Source organism: Phoenix dactylifera, chromosome 10 (assembly GCF_009389715.1).
Source record: "Phoenix dactylifera cultivar Barhee BC4 chromosome 10, palm_55x_up_171113_PBpolish2nd_filt_p, whole genome shotgun sequence".
Taxonomy (NCBI): Eukaryota; Viridiplantae; Streptophyta; class Magnoliopsida; order Arecales; family Arecaceae; genus Phoenix; species Phoenix dactylifera.
In genome coordinates, this window is record NC_052401.1 from 3,142,396 (window position 1) to 3,162,189 (window position 19,794).

The following is a 19,794-nucleotide window of genomic DNA, read 5'->3' on the forward strand; positions in this document are numbered from 1 at the left end:
TCATAGATGTTTATGATCAACTTCCTTCCAACCTTCCGCAAGCTAGAAACATCGATCAAGAAGCACCCTGGAAACTACCCACCTGAAGTACCTGTTTAGCCTAGCTACTGATCACCTGATAAACAACTCCTGTCACAATTACCTATTGCATCAATATAATTTGTACCGTATACATACAAGTAGTCATATAAGATCCTTGCAATTAACTCAAGTCGTATTGATGAACCAAACTTGTGTCTCTGAATAGAGAATCAATCCCATGGAAGTGTAAATATGCCAGTCATAGCTTTATTTAGAAGGATTTTACGCACACAATACATGGACAGGTGGCTTCCTTGGACTATGGATGGAGGTTCAGAAACCATGGATAAAGGCTCAGGGTGGTTCACATCAATACTAGAGATGAGCCTTGATGATAATAAACCAAGACATAAGAGAACCAAATCCACCATTCACTTGGGAGTCCACATGCCCAGTTAGCCGGAGGGGAAAAACCGAGAACTCAGCATGTTTCAGATATCAAGGTTGTTGTGGCTAATGATATTACATCAAATTGTTGGAGTAAACTTCCATCCATGTGTTGTTGTTTCCGATTCACTGATGTGATAACACATATCAGCAAGCTTCAACGAAGGATAGCAATGCTTCATATGCTGGAAGTAAAGAATACATTTAAGCAAGGAATAGTTCTTGAAACACAATAAAGAGAGGAATGCTTTCGAATTTTCAAGTAACAAAACTAACAATATACAAATCCAACTTCTGCTGAGATGAAATTATTGTCGATACTGGTGGATATGCAGGTCAGTTGACTGCCGTGCCATGTCTGACCAAAGCTTTCAATCCAAATTTCAGAAAATTACAGGCATGAACTGACAGACATAACAGCTAGTCGAAACTACATGTATTAGTTATAAGAGGCAAGCAGATTGAGATCTCTCTCACAGCATCTTGTATGGCTTTCAACAGTGCTGGCATTAGCTTCTTATTTGTGACAATGATGCCACTGTCAAGATCAAGGTACCTCCCCTTGGAAAAATCCAAATTATTTCCTGCTGCGCCAGTCGCTACGCCACCAGCTTCTGTAAACCACCAGGAAACACAGTCATGAGATCTGACAACATAATACGTAATTCATTTCCAAATATATATGGCCCTGTAGCATTAGGCCTCCAAAATTCCATATCAGTTGAATAAGCATGAGAACAAAAGGTCTGACAGTTTTTACCAATGACGACAATAGAACCAGCTGCATGGTCCCATATCTCCTCACGATAGCCTTTATGTGGGAAACGTAAATGTATAGCAGCATCTCCTCAGGCCAGAGCACCGTATTTTGCCTGGCTATCAATTCTAATTGGAAGGTTTTTGGACGCCAAGTTTCTACAAGGAACATCAGAATAAGATTGTACTAGATCTCTCTGAATTTGGATACAAAAGAGTCCTAGCCTGTAATACCTTTGCTATTACACTAGATAAATCATGCATGGAATGTGCTGCTTCAAATGACTCAAAGAATAACCCATCCTCTTAATTTTCAATGGCACTGACACGTATCTAAAGGGAAGTCAATAAAAGTCAGACAGCGATTAAATGCTCGCAGCAAGTGACAAAGTCAATACAGAGAATTTTAATCATTGTCGGTGAAGAGCCATCAAGTGACTGCACGAAAGCTCCATCCCCAATTTTAGAAGAGAGAAGACAACCAATTTGCTTTTGCAAAGAATAATTGTCTGGATTTAGAGGAAGATTTGGACATGCCAAAACACCCAACACTATTCTTCCTTCATCAAGCAGTGCCAAAGCAATTGCAAATTGATCTCCTCTTAGGAACCTGATTTAGAATTCATATGCATGAGAGTGGGAAAAGAAAATGTCAAATGGCATGAAAGAACTAGAACAGAAACTTCCAAGTCATCCTATGTATCCAAGACACATATTATAAAATAGCAGTCAACTTTGACAAGAATTAAGGTGGCTTTCAATTCCTCTTTTTGCTGAACAGACAGATACCAACAGAAATTGACATAGAATTTTGTATTTAGACTGTATATCACAAGAACATGATTCAATTGCATTATAGCTTGTATTAGTTCCATATTCTGTGGTCTGAGAATAAATATTTAGAATTACAATGTATTAGAACTTTCACGCCTACATGTACCTAATCAATTGTTGTTTGATCCTATCAGCATATTCTCATAGCAATATTCTAGCACCTCAAATGCCAGTTCACCAGCAATCTCTTAATCATTCAATATTGCTATTGCCGTAATGTGCAGGTTTTCTTATGTTACTTGGCATGATGTTTGTTTCAGAAACACAGAGAACATAATATCAGTTAAATTAAATGATAATTCAATAAACTCCTATGCTGCCATATTCACAAAGGCAATTGATGAGAATGAAGGCGGGAGCCTAAATAATTGATTTCACTTAAGTTTGAAGATAACATTTCCAGAAATTACAGTTTCATTCCCATTAAATTGGGGTCTGACTAAAGCCTTCTCCATATGTTTTGGTCTAAAGGATAAACCCTTTGTTGGTGCACATAATATTTCCAACCCTTTCAAGCTATTTGATCTATGACCTTTTGACAAATATTAAAACCTCTCTCACTGCTATGATATGAATATCTAAACTATCACTGCTGTTTTGTCAATTATTAAGCTTTCTCTTAGATCACCAATTAACAACTCCATCCTTCATGTTTTAATGCACATCCATCACAACAAGGAAGAGTCTTTTCTTTCTAATGTCTATAATTATATGTTTGAACCTTTTCCTCAGCCTCATTTGACCATGCAATGTCATATGATTCATTTACGTTTTTTGACGCATTTCCTCAAGCGTCAAAAGCATTGGATAAGCACGTAATGCTCTGAAAATACCAATGCCTATTTTACTAATTTTATATCACATATAACAATCATTGTAGTGTATCTCTTAACCATTTTATCCAGTAGGATTAGCAATAATAGATTTATCTATAAGAAGTTTAAGAAATTGGACTCATCATATCCTAAGTCAAAATCTAGCCACAGCTGCTTGTCATACTAGTCACGGCTCCCTCATAATGTACATAATGATCTCTAAATAAAGCCTTAATACACTTTTTCCGTGCATGGCAAGTTTTTTTCATGCTCCCCTATCAAGCTGCGTTGTTGTTTCTCATGTACCCTCACAGCATATCACTTTGTATCGTTCTTTCCTTTTGGGATGGGGGAGAGAGAGAGAGAGAGGCGACCATCTATCAAGTCCTCACATTAGGGAGGAATTGAACTTACACTCAACCTCATATGGAAACATTTTTTTCATACTATTGAAAACTCCTCTTTTATATGTGTGTATTCTTCTTAACCTGTCAAAAAACAAAATAATCATGAAATCATAGTTTAACAATTAATTCATTGCCCATGCAGAATAATGTCGAAGCTAGGCTATTGTAATGTTCATTGGGAAGCTAGCACATTTGTATACATATAAAAGAAAGGATTAAGTAACAGCATTACAGAACAAGAAGCATAGAATGTGTTGTACATGCTAATGTGGTACTTAGCCCCCTAGGAGTGCATATATTGGTAACAGCACAACAATCAAATTAATACAACGTGCAGTTATTTTAAACTACATTCAATACTTCCATCTAATATATATAGATAATGATAACACATACAAATGTGTAGATTATTAAACCACTAATTCAAACATCAATACATCCAAATATGTGCTTGCAAGTGTGCAGGTACATTGTTAAACAACCAAGAAATTGTAAAGCCAAAGAGGAAAAATCATTAGCCATGTAGCAATACACAATGGAACCACAAATAGATGTATGCACAAAGCCAGTTCTAAAGTCAGCCCACATCAGAGCAATCATAACTCTAAAAGATTGACATACAAAGATTTGAATGTCAACTAAGGTCAAATTTTTACTGTCAAAATAATGTCACCATACCTTTAGTTATTCACAGCAGCCAGTCACAACTTTTTTATTAATTCTATAGAGGTATTAGATTAATCCTTATCAATCAATGCATCAACTCAAAAAAAGAAAAATAAATTGCATCTTCCTTTTGGAGTCAAACATTATTATATATGATCAGAACTCAAACTTTCAAGCTTAAATTACCATGCTCACCCTTCTGTGCCATTTATAGGGCCCAAAACCCAATGTTGGCCAATAGGGACCCCTTCAGATTGGCCACTATCAATGGCAGCAAGCACATCTTCCTCAGACAAAGTAATATTATATCTACCATCAGTAGAGTGTTGTTAACAAGCTTAGTGATGCGTCTTAGTGTTTCTTGAGCACCGTCCATACATAGGTCACCGGAATCCTACAGGAGAATATCATTATAGCTCTCAGGTAACTGTCATAATTAATTCACAACAAACTTTGGAATCTAAAGTCAAGTTCATGCACCTCCTCAGCCACTAAAGAAAAGGATTCAGATGGAAGTTCCATCTTCAAAACAAGGCTGACTAATGCTTGTGAACCTGCAAATTAGGAGAAGTATGTTGCTAGAGAATTGTAGTAAGTTGAACATTTCATGTGCTAAGAAGCTATAGAGTTACTAAAGCAACTCTTGATCCTCCACTTCCCAGCTCATCTACCTAGTGGACATACCCATTTCTGTCATATCATAAATAAATACAAGACTCACATGCCAAAAGAGAAGAAAGAAAGTAAAGGAAAAGGAAAAAGATAGAGGCCATAGTTACACTATTATCATAAGATCATTTGTGGGCATTATAGGATCTCTAGTCTCTTGATTGCGACATATTTTTTTACAAAATCAACATCATTTTATTGTTTACCGACTTTACCAAGAACAGAAAAGCTTACTTAATGACTAACAAGCATTAATCCATCATATATTTTTAATTAGTATTTTCTGGACATCTTAAAATAATACCAGATTGTACTACATCTATGCTATATATCTAGAATTCCTTTGTTAGGCATGCTATGCTCCTCTTTCATAGATACACCCTGCTGTGATCTATCTCCCTCTAACACATGGTCTGGAGAGCATGCCCACATTGTGAATTTTTTCCTTATTCTACCTTTGTTTACGTTATTTAATGAAAATGAGAACCATATTTAAGTAAGGAAATGAAGAAGATGCATTCAATTTATTTGAAAGAGCTTCCTGGAAATTTCAAATGAAGAAATGGATCAACTTAATTAATTTGCTCCAACTTGTAAATGATTTATCATTTGTAGAACAACTGTCCTACTATTTGAATGGATATGGAAGTAAACTTTTTAAGCTATGCATATTGAAGACCATTAATCAGAAGCAACAAACGATTATGTGGTGTCAGAAATAAAACATAAGCAACAGAATAATTAAAATGTGGTAATATACCATAATCTGCTACCGTACCAGGACTCTTATCAGATTTTGATAGGACATCTGAATGCACAAGTGCCCGTTGTACCGTCTGCAAAAGAAACAAAAGCAAACATCCATAATTTTGAACTATAATGAAGGAAAAGGAAAGAGCAAAAAGGAAAAAAAAGACGTGTTTACATGTGTTAACTAGGGTTGAAAATGGATCGGATACGGATTGCGTATTGGTATATCCATATTTGTATCCATATTTTTCAACGAATATGAATACAGATACGGATATTAAATGGATATCAAAATTAATATCCATATTTGTTCTAAACAAATACATATACGAATCGGATATTAAGCATATCTATATTTGTCATAAATGGATACAGATATGAATCACATATTAAACATATCCAATTTTTTTATCCAAATATGGATATAAATGGGATACTTTTTTGGATATTAATCAAATTTTGAGCAAAATTCAATGATGAAAACTAGCAATAGAGACATAATCATAAAGGAAAGATTCGATTAAAAAATATAATTTTAACAATAATTCATCAATAATAAAACTAATAATTTTATAAAGGATATACCACTCAAGATTACTTATCACTGAAGTAGACAAAATCTATGGCGCCTCCAAGGCATCTCACAACTGTTGCCAGTTGCAAATGGCAACCTAGAAAAGTTCTCAAAGGGCCGTCTTGCTATCCTAGACATACCCAGTTCCCTTCAAAAGCTCAGATACAATAACTAAAGCTAGGCATAAAGTATCAAAAGACATATCAGAAAAATAAAAAATGGCAACCTAGAAAAGTCACAGGAGACGAATTAAAGAACAAATCAACAAAAACCATATCCCAGTTCAGAAAAAATGCGATTTTTAACAGATAAAACAGTCCAAACAAGAGCAATTGAAAGACAGGAAAAGAATCTCAACAGAAAAAAAAAGACACGAAAAAAAGGCACATATTTATTCCAGATCTCGATACCAGAATCAAAAGAACCGCTTTCCAGTGCAAACCTCTCCAAATCACCATAGAAAAGAGACCAGAGAACTCTCATTCGCCACAGTACGTGGCAGAGGCGAGCGGCGAGAGAGGAGACCTCCTTCGCAGCGGCGAGCTCCTTCTCGTAGCAGGCGGAGGAGGCCACGGAAGCCACGAGAGATCGAGGTCGAGCTCTCCTCCGGAAATGGAGATTAAAGGAGAGACGGGGAGACAAGAAGCGAGGAGGAGGGAAGAAGAGGAGGCGATCAGTGGGGTTGGGGACCGAAGAAGAGGTGGGGGAGAGACAAGGAACGAAGGAGGAGTTTATCGAGGACAGAGGCTATGCCATCTTCTTCATTTATTTTTATTTTATTTATTATTATTATTTTTTTTTTTTGCAACTACAACTTACACACGCCGAACGTGATACAACCAACTAAATTAGAAAAAAAAATAACAAAAAAAAGGGGCACTGATGCACCATCGCCCAACCAACAAAATTATAAAAAAAAATAACAAAAAAATGGGGCACTGATGCACCATCGCCCCAGGTGAACCTTTTCGAGTGGTAGACCGCAAATAAGGCCACCCAATCAGTCACACTATTCGCCTTCTTGTAGATGTGATTAGCCTATGAGAGATCATCCTCGTCTAAGAGTCTACGAACATCACAAAGTAGCATACTCGAACTCTCATCGCGACCTCGGCCTCATATCCACTCTATCACCATGGCCGAGTCTCCCTCAAGCAAAATGCGGTCCGCACCCAGCACCTGTCTCGCATAGGTGACTCCTTCCCATGCAGCCCTAAGCTCCGTGCAGACCACAGACGTGTCAAAAATCCACCGACCTCCCGCCGCAATCAGTCGAGCCTCGTGGTCCCTGATAATGAAGCTGTTGCCTCCGGTACACCCTTCCTCTCCGACATTTCCGTCAAAATTAACCTTGAGGAAACAAGAGGGTGGGGGCTCCCCAGAGACCTGTATGGTCCTGGACGCTATCGGAGCAAGAGAGGAACCCCATATTTCCCCAGCCGTCCCAAGGGACGACAGTGTGCTGGCGCAGGAGATCTCCTTCGCATGACAAAGGGTCCTGTCCGTAACCACCCTCGGTTGAACTCTGTTGTCGTCGAAAACCCGGGCATTCCTATCCAGCCGACAGTGGTAGGCTAGATAGGCAGCTCTGGTCCCCAGTCCCTCCAGACCCGACCTCCTCACTGAAGTCTCCAAGAAGAGCAGGAAGCCCTCCGTCGATGACCACCCCAGGTGTGGATCATGGGGGACCCAAGCATATCCCCAGATTTAGGTGGCCCTCGGGCATCCAAAGATAGCATGGAAGATGGACTCCTCCATCTCCAGACACGTCGGACACTCGGAGGGGACATGCACACCACGCCAAACCAGTGTACCTCTGGTGGGTAAGCATCCTCAAGCCACCTAGCAGACAAACATGGCCGATTGTGGATGGGCATGCAGCCTCCAGATCCAGCTCTCCTCAATCTGCCTGCTCGGAACCCTCTCAACCATCCGGGCTAAGTCTCGGGCGCTCACCTCCGACCTCCCTGTCATGCTCCACACCCTCCTATCCGCCGCCCATAGATGGAATCGATATAGAGAGGATGCACTCGGCTAGCTACTCCCCAAAGGCCTGTCGAACAAGATCTGTGTCCCATGCCTGCCCCCCCGGGGTAAGTAAATCATGAACTTTGCGCCCCTCAAGACAGTCTACATCAATCATAGTAGGCTAGTTTCGGAGTGGGACCTCAGAGAACCAGCTATCCTCCAAAATGTCAATACCCCAGCCATCTTCAATCTCCCATCTGATCTCTGGTAGGACCATCGGGGCATGGGCACAAATCTTCCTCCAGACAAAAGAGCTACGACAGCTAGTACGGAATACAGATATGTCAGCTGGATCCCCATACTTCGCCCACATCAAGGCACCCCAAATGCTACTCAGCTCCAAAAGAAATCTGGTTGCTACTTTGGTCGGGAGAAGCTCCCGTTTCTCAATTAGGGAGTGAATTTCCAAACCTCCACCTCCACTCCTGATCGGCTGATAGACCGTCTCCTAAGCCAAAAGATGAACTCCACTCCTGCCCCTCTAAGAAGCTCTGGAACTGCCTCTCCATACCCCGCAATGCAGCCAACAACCCCATGGTATGGGACTACAAATAAACATGGATCGACCTCAGGGCTAACCGTACTAAGATGACTCTCCCCATCATGGAGAGAGCGTTGGTCTGCCATCCCTCTAGTCTATGCCTGATGCCTTGCTCCATCTGAATGCACTCCGCCCTACGCAGGCGTCTGCCCGTGATCGAGACCCCCAAATAGCTCAGAGTGCCATCCTGCTCCCCAATCCCTAGAATGCCCATGATCTCCATCTTCACCCCAGGGTTAGCTTTCAAGCTATGCCATCCTTCGGTGTTGTTGGTTTGATAGGTTTTTTTTCTGGTCCATCTGCTGCTCATACTGCTTTCATACGAGTACAACCAGCTACATCGCTAACAAAAAGGCTACGCAAAGTAAAAAAAATAGAAGACTGCTGGGTCCACTAAAATTTTCCCAAATGATGAGCCACAAATGAAGTGCCCAGTCAGACTTATAGGTCTTTTAACTCTCGTTTCATTTGTCTTTAACTTTGCACCACACTTTTTTGGGCCACGACAATTGATGCTGCTATGGGGACTATCGCACGACCACAATTAGCTCGTGGGCTCCACCATAGCTGGGGAAGAACAAGCAGCATTTTTTTTAGACTTATATATATATATATATAAACATATAAAATTATATAAATATTTTTATAAAATTAATATTTGTTCGTACCATCTAATAATGTTAAAAAATAAATAGCTTAAAACTAAAATAACTGAAATACCTTTATGGATAGTATGCAAAAAAAAAAGTTATAAGAGTATACACGCAAATAGCAACTTTACAAGAATATTCAAGCAATTTTTTATATTTAGAAGTATATACAGTCGAAAAATCTATTAAGAAAAAGATCAAAACTCTGCTGGAATTTACCCTTTTTTTATGATTCAAATGGGTCTACAAGTCAAAAAAAGATTGAGCCACATTGTCGAATTTTTTTTTTTAGACCATAACTTGGTCAAGTTGAAATATTAGATAATTATTTTGGTAATGCTATTTTTCATTTGATTTTGATATAATTATTATTATTAAATCTATAACATCTATATATTCTTCATTATTTTTTAAAAAAATAAATCATATCAAATTTAAATTAATTATAGATTGTTAGATTAGTAAAATATTTTTTAGTGATTTGTAAATGTTGAGTAAGTGTTTGTTTTTTAGGCGATAATGTTGTAAAAGCAATATGTTTTTATAAAAGAATGTTTACATGTTGCCTTCATCTTGATTCATCTTTTTTGGGACATCATTACCCAATCCTTGTGTTTTTTGACAAAACGAGGTAGAATTTCCTACCGGATAGGTGATCCCTAGCTACAAACCCAGCATTTTTTGTGTCACAATAGCTCCCTTTACGCTGTTTCCTCTCCCCCACCCCCTCCCCCTCCAAAAAGTGTCATATGCCATATTTCTAAAACGTATAGTTGTAGTTTCTTTCCATATTTATCTTATTAATTTGTTTTATGATAAATGCAGATCCAATATCATACAAGATAGGATTCTTTGAAGATAAAGATCAGTGTGTGTGTGTTTTTTTTTTTTTTGAGGATAAAGATCAGTGTACCCAAGGATGAGTTCATCCGGTAATTGGATATCTATTGAGCACATTTCAAGCTGAGCCTTGTTTACGGCACTATTGCTAATTCTGCTAATTATGATAAATATAATGAAATTTGGTAATTCACAAGCATATCTCAAGGTTTTGCAACAACGGTTTATTTCAATCATCCATTTGCTTAGCAACCTGAGATTCGAATTCAATTAAGTATGCATAATTATAGTGCATGCGTGTCCCCCTACCTTTTTTAAAAAGGGATTTGGTCATTACAAAGGTTGAAAATTAGAAAGTTCCACTTTTGCTAGTTTTGGTGGAATTATTGCAAATCTTATCCACATACAAAATAGAGATGGATATTGACCCGTCATACCAAGTGCATGTATATAAGCAGAAGGCCATGATAGGGAAGCAAGCTCAAAATAAGGATCCATTAGAGTTATATTCGGGAGATCATTACTAGATTTAGTGAAATAATAGCAAATATTAAACTATTTCAAAAACAAAAAGGGATATTGGTGCATGTATATAAGCAGGAGGATGTAATGGGGTCGGCAAGTGGGATAATTGGAGGTAAAAGTCCTTTAGGGTGACATTCGCGATACCATACTTGTAGCCAATTTGAAGCCTTTGATCTCATCAAGGTTACAATGAAGAAGGAGGTGCTGATCGTGGGAGCTGGTCCATCAGGCCTTGCCACTGCTGCATGTCTAAACATGTTCTCCATTCCAAACATCATACTAGAGAAAGAGGATTGCAGTGCTTCTCTTTGGAGAAAGAGGGCATATGATCGTCTGAAGCTTCACCTTGCCAAGCAATTTTGTGAGCTGCCGCACATGCCTTACCCTAGCACGTTCCCAACCTTCATACCCAAGGATCAATTCATCCAGTACCTAGATAACTATCAAGCACGTTTCAAGCCGAATATTGTATATTGCACTGTTGTTGATTCTGCTAATTATGACAAATACAAAGGAACATGGAGCATAATGGCTTGTGACAAGGTCACAGGGGAGGTCAAAGAGTACACGGCAAAGTTCCTGGTCGTGGCCACCGGAGAGAATGATGAAGGGATGATACCGGATATCCCGGGTTTGAAGACCTTCTCTGGGGAGGTCGTCCACTCTTCTTTTTACAAGTCGGGGGCTGCTTACACTGGCAAGAATGTTCTAGTTGTTGGAAGCGGTAACTCAGGCATGGAGATTGCTTATGATCTCTCAAACTTTGGAGCAAAAACCGCCATCACCATCCAAAGCCCGGTAACTAGATTTATCTTGAAACATGCTCTACATTAGTATTACAATTAGCTTTATAGGGGTTTGTATGTTTTATAAAAGTAGTTGTATCCAATATTTCATACTTGCAAATATAATCAATATCATGCTAGAAATACACAACAGGTTGGATTTGCTGTATTTTTAAACACCATATGCCCCTTATAAAAGTACGGTGCAACTAAGGATAATCCATAGGTGTTGTATTTTATTAGTTAGAACATATTTGTCTAGTAGATGTAATTTTGCTTTTGGGCTCTTGTAACAGTTCCATGTGATGACCAAGGAGTTGATATACATGGGGATGGTTTTAGTAAAATACCTCAATGTTCGTTTGGTGGACACCTTACTTCTTATGCTTAGCAATCTTAAATATGGAGATTTGTCTAAATATGGGATTACAAGGCCAAAACTAGGCCCTCTCTCTCTTAAGATTGCGACCGGTAGATCATCAGTTATTGATGTTGGTACTGTAGCAAAGATCAAAAGTGGTGAGATTCAGGTAACTATTTTATTTTTCTTGACTAGCCAAAATCCCAAATTATTTATGCTATTTTACTTTCAATTAATTTCTTCATAATATCATGCAAGGGATAGGCCAAGTAATTTGCATGTGTCTGATTTTGATAACGTTTGTTTTGCATGTGTTTATTGAATAGGTTGTCAAAGGGCTATCAAGCATACAAGGCAATGAGGTACTTTTTACCGATGACAAGTCATATCAGTTCGATGCAATAGTTTTTGCAACCGGCTATCAAAGCAAAGTAAAAAGTTGGTTAAAGGTATAAGGAAATTATCAATTGATTTTTAATCCTTGGATGTAATTCTTTTCATTTAACTTACTTGGGCTATAGTTCACAAAACTAATATATGGATGTAGGATGATTTTGGTCTCCTTGGCCAAGATGGGTTTCCTGTAGCAAAATTTCCAAACCATTGGAAAGGAGAAAATGGGCTATACTTTGCAGGGTTTGCCAGAAGCGGATTGGCCGGAATCTCCATGGATGCAGAAAACATTGCCGATGATATAAAGATGGCTCATGATTGCTGTGAATCAGCTTAGTCCCTTCAACATAGAACCGAATTGACGTACCCACAACTTGTGTCTCATATGATGATGATGATTATCAGTATCGCCATAATCATTATTATCATCATCATTGTTATTATTGTTGCTATTGTTTCAATTCTTACTGCTATCATATATAGCTTGAAGAACCTATATAAAAATAATTTGGGATTTGCTTCGATGCACTTTTTTTGTTTCAAATTCCTTCATTCATATAAAGAGGGGTAAAGAAGAGAATTTATACGTTAATTGGTTTAGTAGGTTACCAATTAAGAATTTTTCAAACCAAAAAATCCTTCAATATATGATCTACCCATTGTTCTAGAGCTATAGGATGTTGTTGATGATTGAGCACTATCATCATCGTCGTTGTTTTAGTTGTTGTTGCTGCTATAGCTGTTGTATATAGCTTGAATGGCATCTATAAATATAAATTAGAATTTGCTTCATTTTTTATTTCAATTTCCCCATTCATTTAAAGAAGGGTAAAAAAGAGAATTTATATTAACCCATCTAATAGGTTACCAATTTTAAGAATTTTTAAATAAAAAAACCTTAGATATCAGAGAAAGAGAGGAGAGAGAGAAAGAGATTAATATGTGTTTTTATGTAAGAAAGATAATGAGAGAGAGAGAGAGAGATTGTGTACATAGAAAGGGGGTAATGGAGACAGAGAGGAGGTGAATCAGGCAAACATATGCTAGAGTGCTATGAGAAGTTCTAATCAGTACTTATAGGGACAAAAAGAGTTTAATCGACCACATTATATAAGAGTTAGAATTTGAATCCTACATATATATATATATTGATCCGGGGAGATAGAAAATTAGTTAGAAAGAATGACTTGATGTGGATAAACCCTTTGTTGGTGCACATAATATTTCCAACCCTTTCATGCTATTTGATCTATGACCTTTTGACAAATATTAAAGCCTCTCTCACTGCTATGATATGAATATCTAAACTATCACTGCTGTTTTGTCAATTGTTAAGCTTTCTCTTAGATCACCAATTAACAACTCCATCCTTCATGTTTTAATGCACATCCATCACAACAAGGAAGAGTCTTTTCTTTCAAATGTCTATAATTATATGTTTGAACCTCTTCCTCAGCCTCATTTGACCATGCAATGTTATATGATTCATTTACATTTTTTTGAGGCATTTCCTCGAGCGTCAACAGCATTGGATAAGCACGTAACGCTCTGAAAATACCAATGCCTATTTTACTAATTTTATATCACATATAATAATCATTGTGTATCTCTTAACCATTTTATCAAGTAGGATTAGCAATAATAGATTTATCCATAAGAAGTTTAAAAAATTGGACTCATCATAACCTAAGTCAAAATCTAGCCACAGCTGCTTGTCATGCTAGTCACGGCTCCCTCACAATGTACATAATGATCTCTAAATAAAGCCTTAATAAACTTTTTCCGTGCATGGCAAGTTTTTTTCATGCTCCCCTATTAAGCTGCGTTGTTGTTTCTTGTGTACCCTCACAGCATATCACTTTGTATCGTTCTTTCCTTTTGGGATGGGGAGGAGAGAGAGAGAGAGAGAGAGAAGACCATCTATCAAGTCTGCACATTAGGCAGGAATTGAACTTACACTCAACCTCATATGGAAACATTTTTTTTCATACTATTGAAAACTCCTCTTTTATGTGTGTGTATTCTTCTTAACCTGTCAAAAAACAAAATAATCATGAAATCATAGTTTAACAATTAATTCATATATTGTACATGCTAATGTGGTACTTAGCCCCCTAGGAGTGCATATATTGGTAACAGCACAAGTGAACAATCAAATTAATACAACGTGCAGTTATTTTAAACTACATTCAATACTTCCATCTAATATATATAGATGATGATAACACATACAAATGTGTAGATTATTAAACCACCATTTCAAACATCAATACATCCAAATATGTGCTTGCAAGTGTGCAGGTACATTGTTAAACAACCAAGAAATTGTAAAGCCAAAGAGGAAAAATCATTAGCCATGTAGCAATACACAATGCAACCACAAATAGATGTATGCACAAAGCCAGTTCTAAAGTCAGCCCACATCAGAGCAATCATAACTCTAAAAGATTGACATACAAAGATTTGAATGTCAACTAAGGTCAAATTTTTACTGTCAAAATAATGTCACCATACCTTTAGTTATTCACAGCAGCCAGTCACAACTTTTTTATTAATTCTATAGAGGTATTAGATTAATCCTTATCAATCAATGCATCAACTCAAAAAAAGAAAAATAAATTGCATCTTCCTTTTGGAGTCAAACATTATTATATATGATCAGAACTCAAACTTTCAAGCTTAAATTACCATGCTCCCCCTTCTGTGCCATTTATAGGGCCCAAAACCCAATGTTGGCCAATAGGGACCCCTTCAGATTGGCCACTATCAATGGCAGCAAGCACATCTTCCTCAGACAAAGTAATATTATATCTACCATCAGTAGAGTGTTGTTAACAAGCTTAGTGATGCGTCTTAGTGTTTCTTGAGCACCGTCCATACATAGGTCACCGGAATCCTACAGGAGAATATCATTATAGCTCTCAGGTAACTGTCATAATTAATTCACAACAAACTTTGGAATCTAAAGTCAAGTTCATGCACCTCCTCAGCCACTAAAGAAAAGGATTCAGATGGAAGTTCCATCTTCAAAACAAGGCTGACTAATGCTTGTGAACCTGCAAATTAGGAGAAGTATGTTGCTAGAGAATTGTAGTAAGTTGAACATTTCATGTGCTAAGAAGCTATAGAGTTACTAAAGCAACTCTTGATCCTCCACTTCCCAGCTCATCTACCTAGTGGACATACCCATTTCTGTCATATCATAAATAAATACAAGACTCACATGCCCAAAGAGAAGAAAGAAAGTAAAGGAAAAGGAAAAAGATAGAGGCCATAGTTACACTATTATCATAAGATCATTTGTGGGCATTATAGGATCTCTAGTCTCTTGATTGCGACATATTTTTTTACAAAATCAACATCATTTTATTGTTTACCGACTTTACCAAGAACAGAAAAGCTTACTTAATGACTAACAAGCATTAATCCATCATATATTTTTAATTAGTATTTTCTGGACATCTTAATATAATACCAGATTGTACTACATCTATGCTATATATCTAGAATTCCTTTGTTAGGCATGCTATGCTCCTCTTTCATAGATACACCCTGCTGTGATCTATCTCCCTCTAACACATGGTCTGGAGATCATGCCCACATTGTGAATTTTTTCCTTATTCTACCTTTGTTTACTTTATTTAATGAAAATGAGAACCATATTTAAGTGAGGAAATGAAGAAGATGCATTCAATTTATTTGAAAGAGCTTCCTGGAAATTTCAAATGAAGAAATGGATCAACTTAATTAATTTGCTCCAACTTGTAAATGATTTATCATTTGTAGAACAACTGTCCTACTATTTGAATGGATATGGAAGTAAACTTTTTAAGCTATGCATATTGAAGACCATTAATCAGAAGCAACAAACGATTATGTGGTGTCAGAAATAAAACATAAGCAACAGAAATAATTAAAATGTGGTAATATACCATAATCTGCTACTGTACCAGGACTCTTATCAGATTTTGATTGGACATCTGAATGCACAAGTGCCCGTTGTACCGTCTGCAAAAGAAACAAAAGCAAACATCCATAATTTTGAACTATAATGAAGGAAAAGAAAAGAGCAAAAAGGAAAAAAAAGACGTGTTTACATGTGTTAACTAGGGTTGAAAATGGATCGGATACGGATTGCGTATTGGTATATCCATATTTGTATCCATATTTTTCAACGAATATGAAAACAGATACGGATATTAAATGGATATCAAAATTAATATCCATATTTGTTCTAAACAAATACATATACGAATCGGATATTAAGCATATCTATATTTGTCATAAATGGATACAGATATGAATCACATATTAAACATATCCAATTTTTTTTATCCAAATATGGATATAAATGGGATACTTTTTTTGGATATGAATCAAATTTTGAGCAAAATTCAATGATAAAAACTAGCAATAGAGACATAATCATAAAGGAAAGATTCGATTAAAAAATATAATTTTAACAATAATTCATCAATAATAAAACTAATAATTTTATAAAGGATATACCACTCAAGATTACTTATCACTGAAGTAGACAAAATCTATGGCGCCTCCAAGGCATCTCACAACTGTTGCCAGTTGCAAATGGCAACCTAGAAAAGTTCTCAAAGGGCCGTCTTGCTATCCTAGACATACCCAGTTCCCTTCAAAAGCTCAGATACAATAACTAAAGCTAGGCATAAAGTATCAAAAGACATATCAGAAAAATAAAAAATGGCAACCTAGAAAAGTCACAGGAGACGAATTAAAGAACAAATCAACAAAAACCATATCCCAGTTCAGAAAAAATGCGATTTTTAACAGATAAAACAGTCCAAACAAGAGCAATTGAAAGACAGGAAAAGAATCTCAACAGAAAAAAAAAGACACGAAAAAAAGGCACATATTTATTCCAGATCTCGATACCAGAATCAAAAGAACCGCTTTCCAGTGCAAACCTCTCCAAATCACCATAGAAAAGAGACCAGAGAACTCTCATTCGCCACAGTACGTGGCAGAGGCGAGCGGCGAGAGAGGAGACCTCCTTCGCAGCGGCGAGCTCCTTCTCGTAGCAGGCGGAGGAGGCCACGGAAGCCACGAGAGATCGAGGTCGAGCTCTCCTCCGGAAATGGAGATTAAAGGAGAGACGGGGAGACAAGAAGCGAGGAGGAGGGAAGAAGAGGAGGCGATCAGTGGGGTTGGGGACCGAAGAAGAGGTGGGGGAGAGACAAGGAACGAAGGAGGAGTTTATCGAGGACAGAGGCTATGCCATCTTCTTCATTTATTTTTATTTTATTTATTATTATTATTTTTTTTTTTTGCAACTACAACTTACACACGCCGAACGTGATACAACCAACTAAATTAGAAAAAAAAATAACAAAAAAAAGGGGCACTGATGCACCATCGCCCAACCAACAAAATTATAAAAAAAAATAACAAAAAAATGGGGCACTGATGCACCATCGCCCCAGGTGAACCTTTTCGAGTGGTAGACCGCAAATAAGGCCACCCAATCAGTCACACTATTCGCCTTCTTGTAGATGTGATTAGCCTATGAGAGATCATCCTCGTCTAAGAGTCTACGAACATCACAAAGTAGCATACTCGAACTCTCATCGCGACCTCGGCCTCATATCCACTCTATCACCATGGCCGAGTCTCCCTCAAGCAAAATGCGGTCCGCACCCAGCACCTGTCTCGCATAGGTGACTCCTTCCCATGCAGCCCTAAGCTCCGTGCAGACCACAGACGTGTCAAAAATCCACCGACCTCCCGCCGCAATCAGTCGAGCCTCGTGGTCCCTGATAATGAAGCTGTTGCCTCCGGTACACCCTTCCTCTCCGACATTTCCGTCAAAATTAACCTTGAGGAAACAAGAGGGTGGGGGCTCCCCAGAGACCTGTATGGTCCTGGACGCTATCGGAGCAAGAGAGGAACCCCATATTTCCCCAGCCGTCCCAAGGGACGACAGTGTGCTGGCGCAGGAGATCTCCTTCGCATGACAAAGGGTCCTGTCCGTAACCACCCTCGGTTGAACTCTGTTGTCGTCGAAAACCCGGGCATTCCTATCCAGCCGACAGTGGTAGGCTAGATAGGCAGCTCTGGTCCCCAGTCCCTCCAGACCCGACCTCCTCACTGAAGTCTCCAAGAAGAGCAGGAAGCCCTCCGTCGATGACCACCCCAGGTGTGGATCATGGGGGACCCAAGCATATCCCCAGATTTAGGTGGCCCTCGGGCATCCAAAGATAGCATGGAAGATGGACTCCTCCATCTCCGGACACGTCGGACACTCGGAGGGGACATGCACACCACGCCAAACCAGTGTACCTCTGGTGGGTAAGCATCCTCAAGCCACCTAGCAGACAAACATGGCCGATTGTGGATGGGCGTGCAGCCTCCAGATCCAGCTCTCCTCAATCTGCCTGCTCGGAACCCTCTCAACCATCCGGGCTAAGTCTCGGGCGCTCACCTCCGACCTCCCTGTCATGCTCCACACCCTCCTATCCGCCGCCCCCATAGATGGAATCGATATAGAGAGGATGCACTCGGCTAGCTGCTCCCCAAAGGCCTGTCGAACAAGATCTGTGTCCCATGCCTGCCCCCCCGGGGTAAGTAAATCATGAACTTTGCGCCCCTCAAGACAGTCTACATCAATCATAGTAGGCTAGTTTCGGAGTGGGACCTCAGAGAACCAGCTATCCTCCAAAATGTCAATACCCCAGCCATCTTCAATCTCCCATCTGATCTCTGGTAGGACCATCGGGGCATGGGCACAAATCTTCCTCCAGACAAAAGAGCTACGACGGCTAGTACGGAATACAGATATGTCAGCTGGATCCCCATACTTCGCCCACATCAAGGCACCCCAGATGCTACTCAGCTCCAAAAGAAATATGGTTGCTACTTTGGTCGGGAGAAGCTCCCGTTTCTCAATTAGGGAGTGAATTTCCAAACCTCCACCTCCACTCCTGATCGGCTGATAGACAGTCTCCTAAGCCAAAAGATGAACTCCACTCCTGCTCCTCTAACGCCCCGTAAGAAGCTCTGAAACTGCCTCTCCATACCCCACAACGTAGCCAACAACACTATGGTATGGGATTACAAATAAACATGGATCGAACTCAAGGCTAACTATACCAAGATGACTCTCCCCATCATGGAGAGAGCGCTGGTCTGCCATTCCTCTAGTCTGCGCCTGATGCCCTGCTCCATTTGAATGCACTCCGCCCTACGTAGGCGTTTGCCTGTGATCGGGACCCCCAAATAGCTCAGTGTGCCATCCTGCTCCCCAATCCCTAGAATGCCCATGATCTCCATCTTCACCCCAGGGTTAGCTTTCAGGCTATGCCATCCTTCGGTGTTGTTGGTTTGATAGGTTTTTTTTTTGGTCCATCTGCTGCTCATACTGCTTTCATACAAGTACAGCCAGCTACATCGTTAACAAAAAGGCTACACAAAGTAAAAAAAATAGAAGACTACTAGGTCCATTAAAATTTTCCTAAATGATGAGCCACAAATAAAGTGCCCAGTCAGACTTATAGGTCTTTTAACTCTCGTTTCATTTGTCTTAACTTTGCACCACACTTTTTTGGGCCACGACAATTGATGCTGCTATGGGGACTATCGCATGACCACAATTAGCTCATGGGCTCCACCATAGCTGGGGAAGAACAAGCAGCATTTTTTTAGACTTATATATATATATATATATATATATATATATATATATATATATATATATATATAT

General features: G+C 38.9%; 2 protein-coding genes and 1 pseudogene across 2 annotated transcripts; 1 reads left to right on the plus strand and 2 right to left on the minus strand.

Moving 5' to 3' along the window:
* Positions 1-684: 684 nt before the first annotated feature.
* LOC120112137 lies at positions 685-7,935 on the minus strand (annotated as a pseudogene).
* A 1,689-nt stretch (positions 7,936-9,624) lies between these two features.
* Positions 9,625-13,276, plus strand: LOC103699475 (probable indole-3-pyruvate monooxygenase YUCCA10). The gene is made up of 4 exons (XM_008781494.3): positions 9,625-11,321; positions 11,605-11,838; positions 11,996-12,118; positions 12,217-13,276. Exons 1-4 carry the CDS (start codon positions 10,713-10,715, stop codon positions 12,397-12,399), a joined length of 1,149 nt encoding a protein of 382 aa, XP_008779716.2. The 5' UTR covers positions 9,625-10,712; the 3' UTR covers positions 12,400-13,276.
* Positions 13,277-13,744: 468 nt separating this feature from the next.
* Positions 13,745-18,285, minus strand: LOC103699168 (SAL1 phosphatase-like). The gene is made up of 5 exons (XM_039130785.1): positions 16,971-18,285; positions 15,995-16,070; positions 15,045-15,118; positions 14,751-14,958; positions 13,745-14,094 (listed from the first exon to the last, which is right to left on the minus strand). The coding sequence occupies exons 1-4, from the start codon at positions 17,016-17,018 to the stop codon at positions 14,773-14,775; spliced, it is 384 nt and encodes a 127-aa protein (XP_038986713.1). The 5' UTR covers positions 17,019-18,285; the 3' UTR covers positions 13,745-14,094; positions 14,751-14,772.
* Positions 18,286-19,794: the final 1,509 nt, after the last annotated feature.

Coding starts and splice junctions, on each gene's coding strand:
- LOC103699168 (XM_039130785.1), bottom strand. CDS start 17,018: ATGGTGATTTGGAGAGGTTTGCACTGGAAAGCGGTTCTTTTGATTCTG. Junction 16,071..16,970: donor AAGCGGTTCTTTTGATTCTG/GTATCGAGATCT, acceptor TTTCTTTTGCAG/ACGGTACAACGGGCACTTGT. Junction 15,119..15,994: donor TGGTACAGTAGCAGATTATG/GTATATTACCAC, acceptor CCTAATTTGCAG/GTTCACAAGCATTAGTCAGC.
- LOC103699475 (XM_008781494.3), top strand. CDS start 10,713: ATGAAGAAGGAGGTGCTGATCGTGGGAGCTGGTCCATCAGGCCTTGCC. Junction 11,322..11,604: donor CCATCACCATCCAAAGCCCG/GTAACTAGATTT, acceptor CTCTTGTAACAG/TTCCATGTGATGACCAAGGA. Junction 11,839..11,995: donor TCAAAAGTGGTGAGATTCAG/GTAACTATTTTA, acceptor TTTATTGAATAG/GTTGTCAAAGGGCTATCAAG.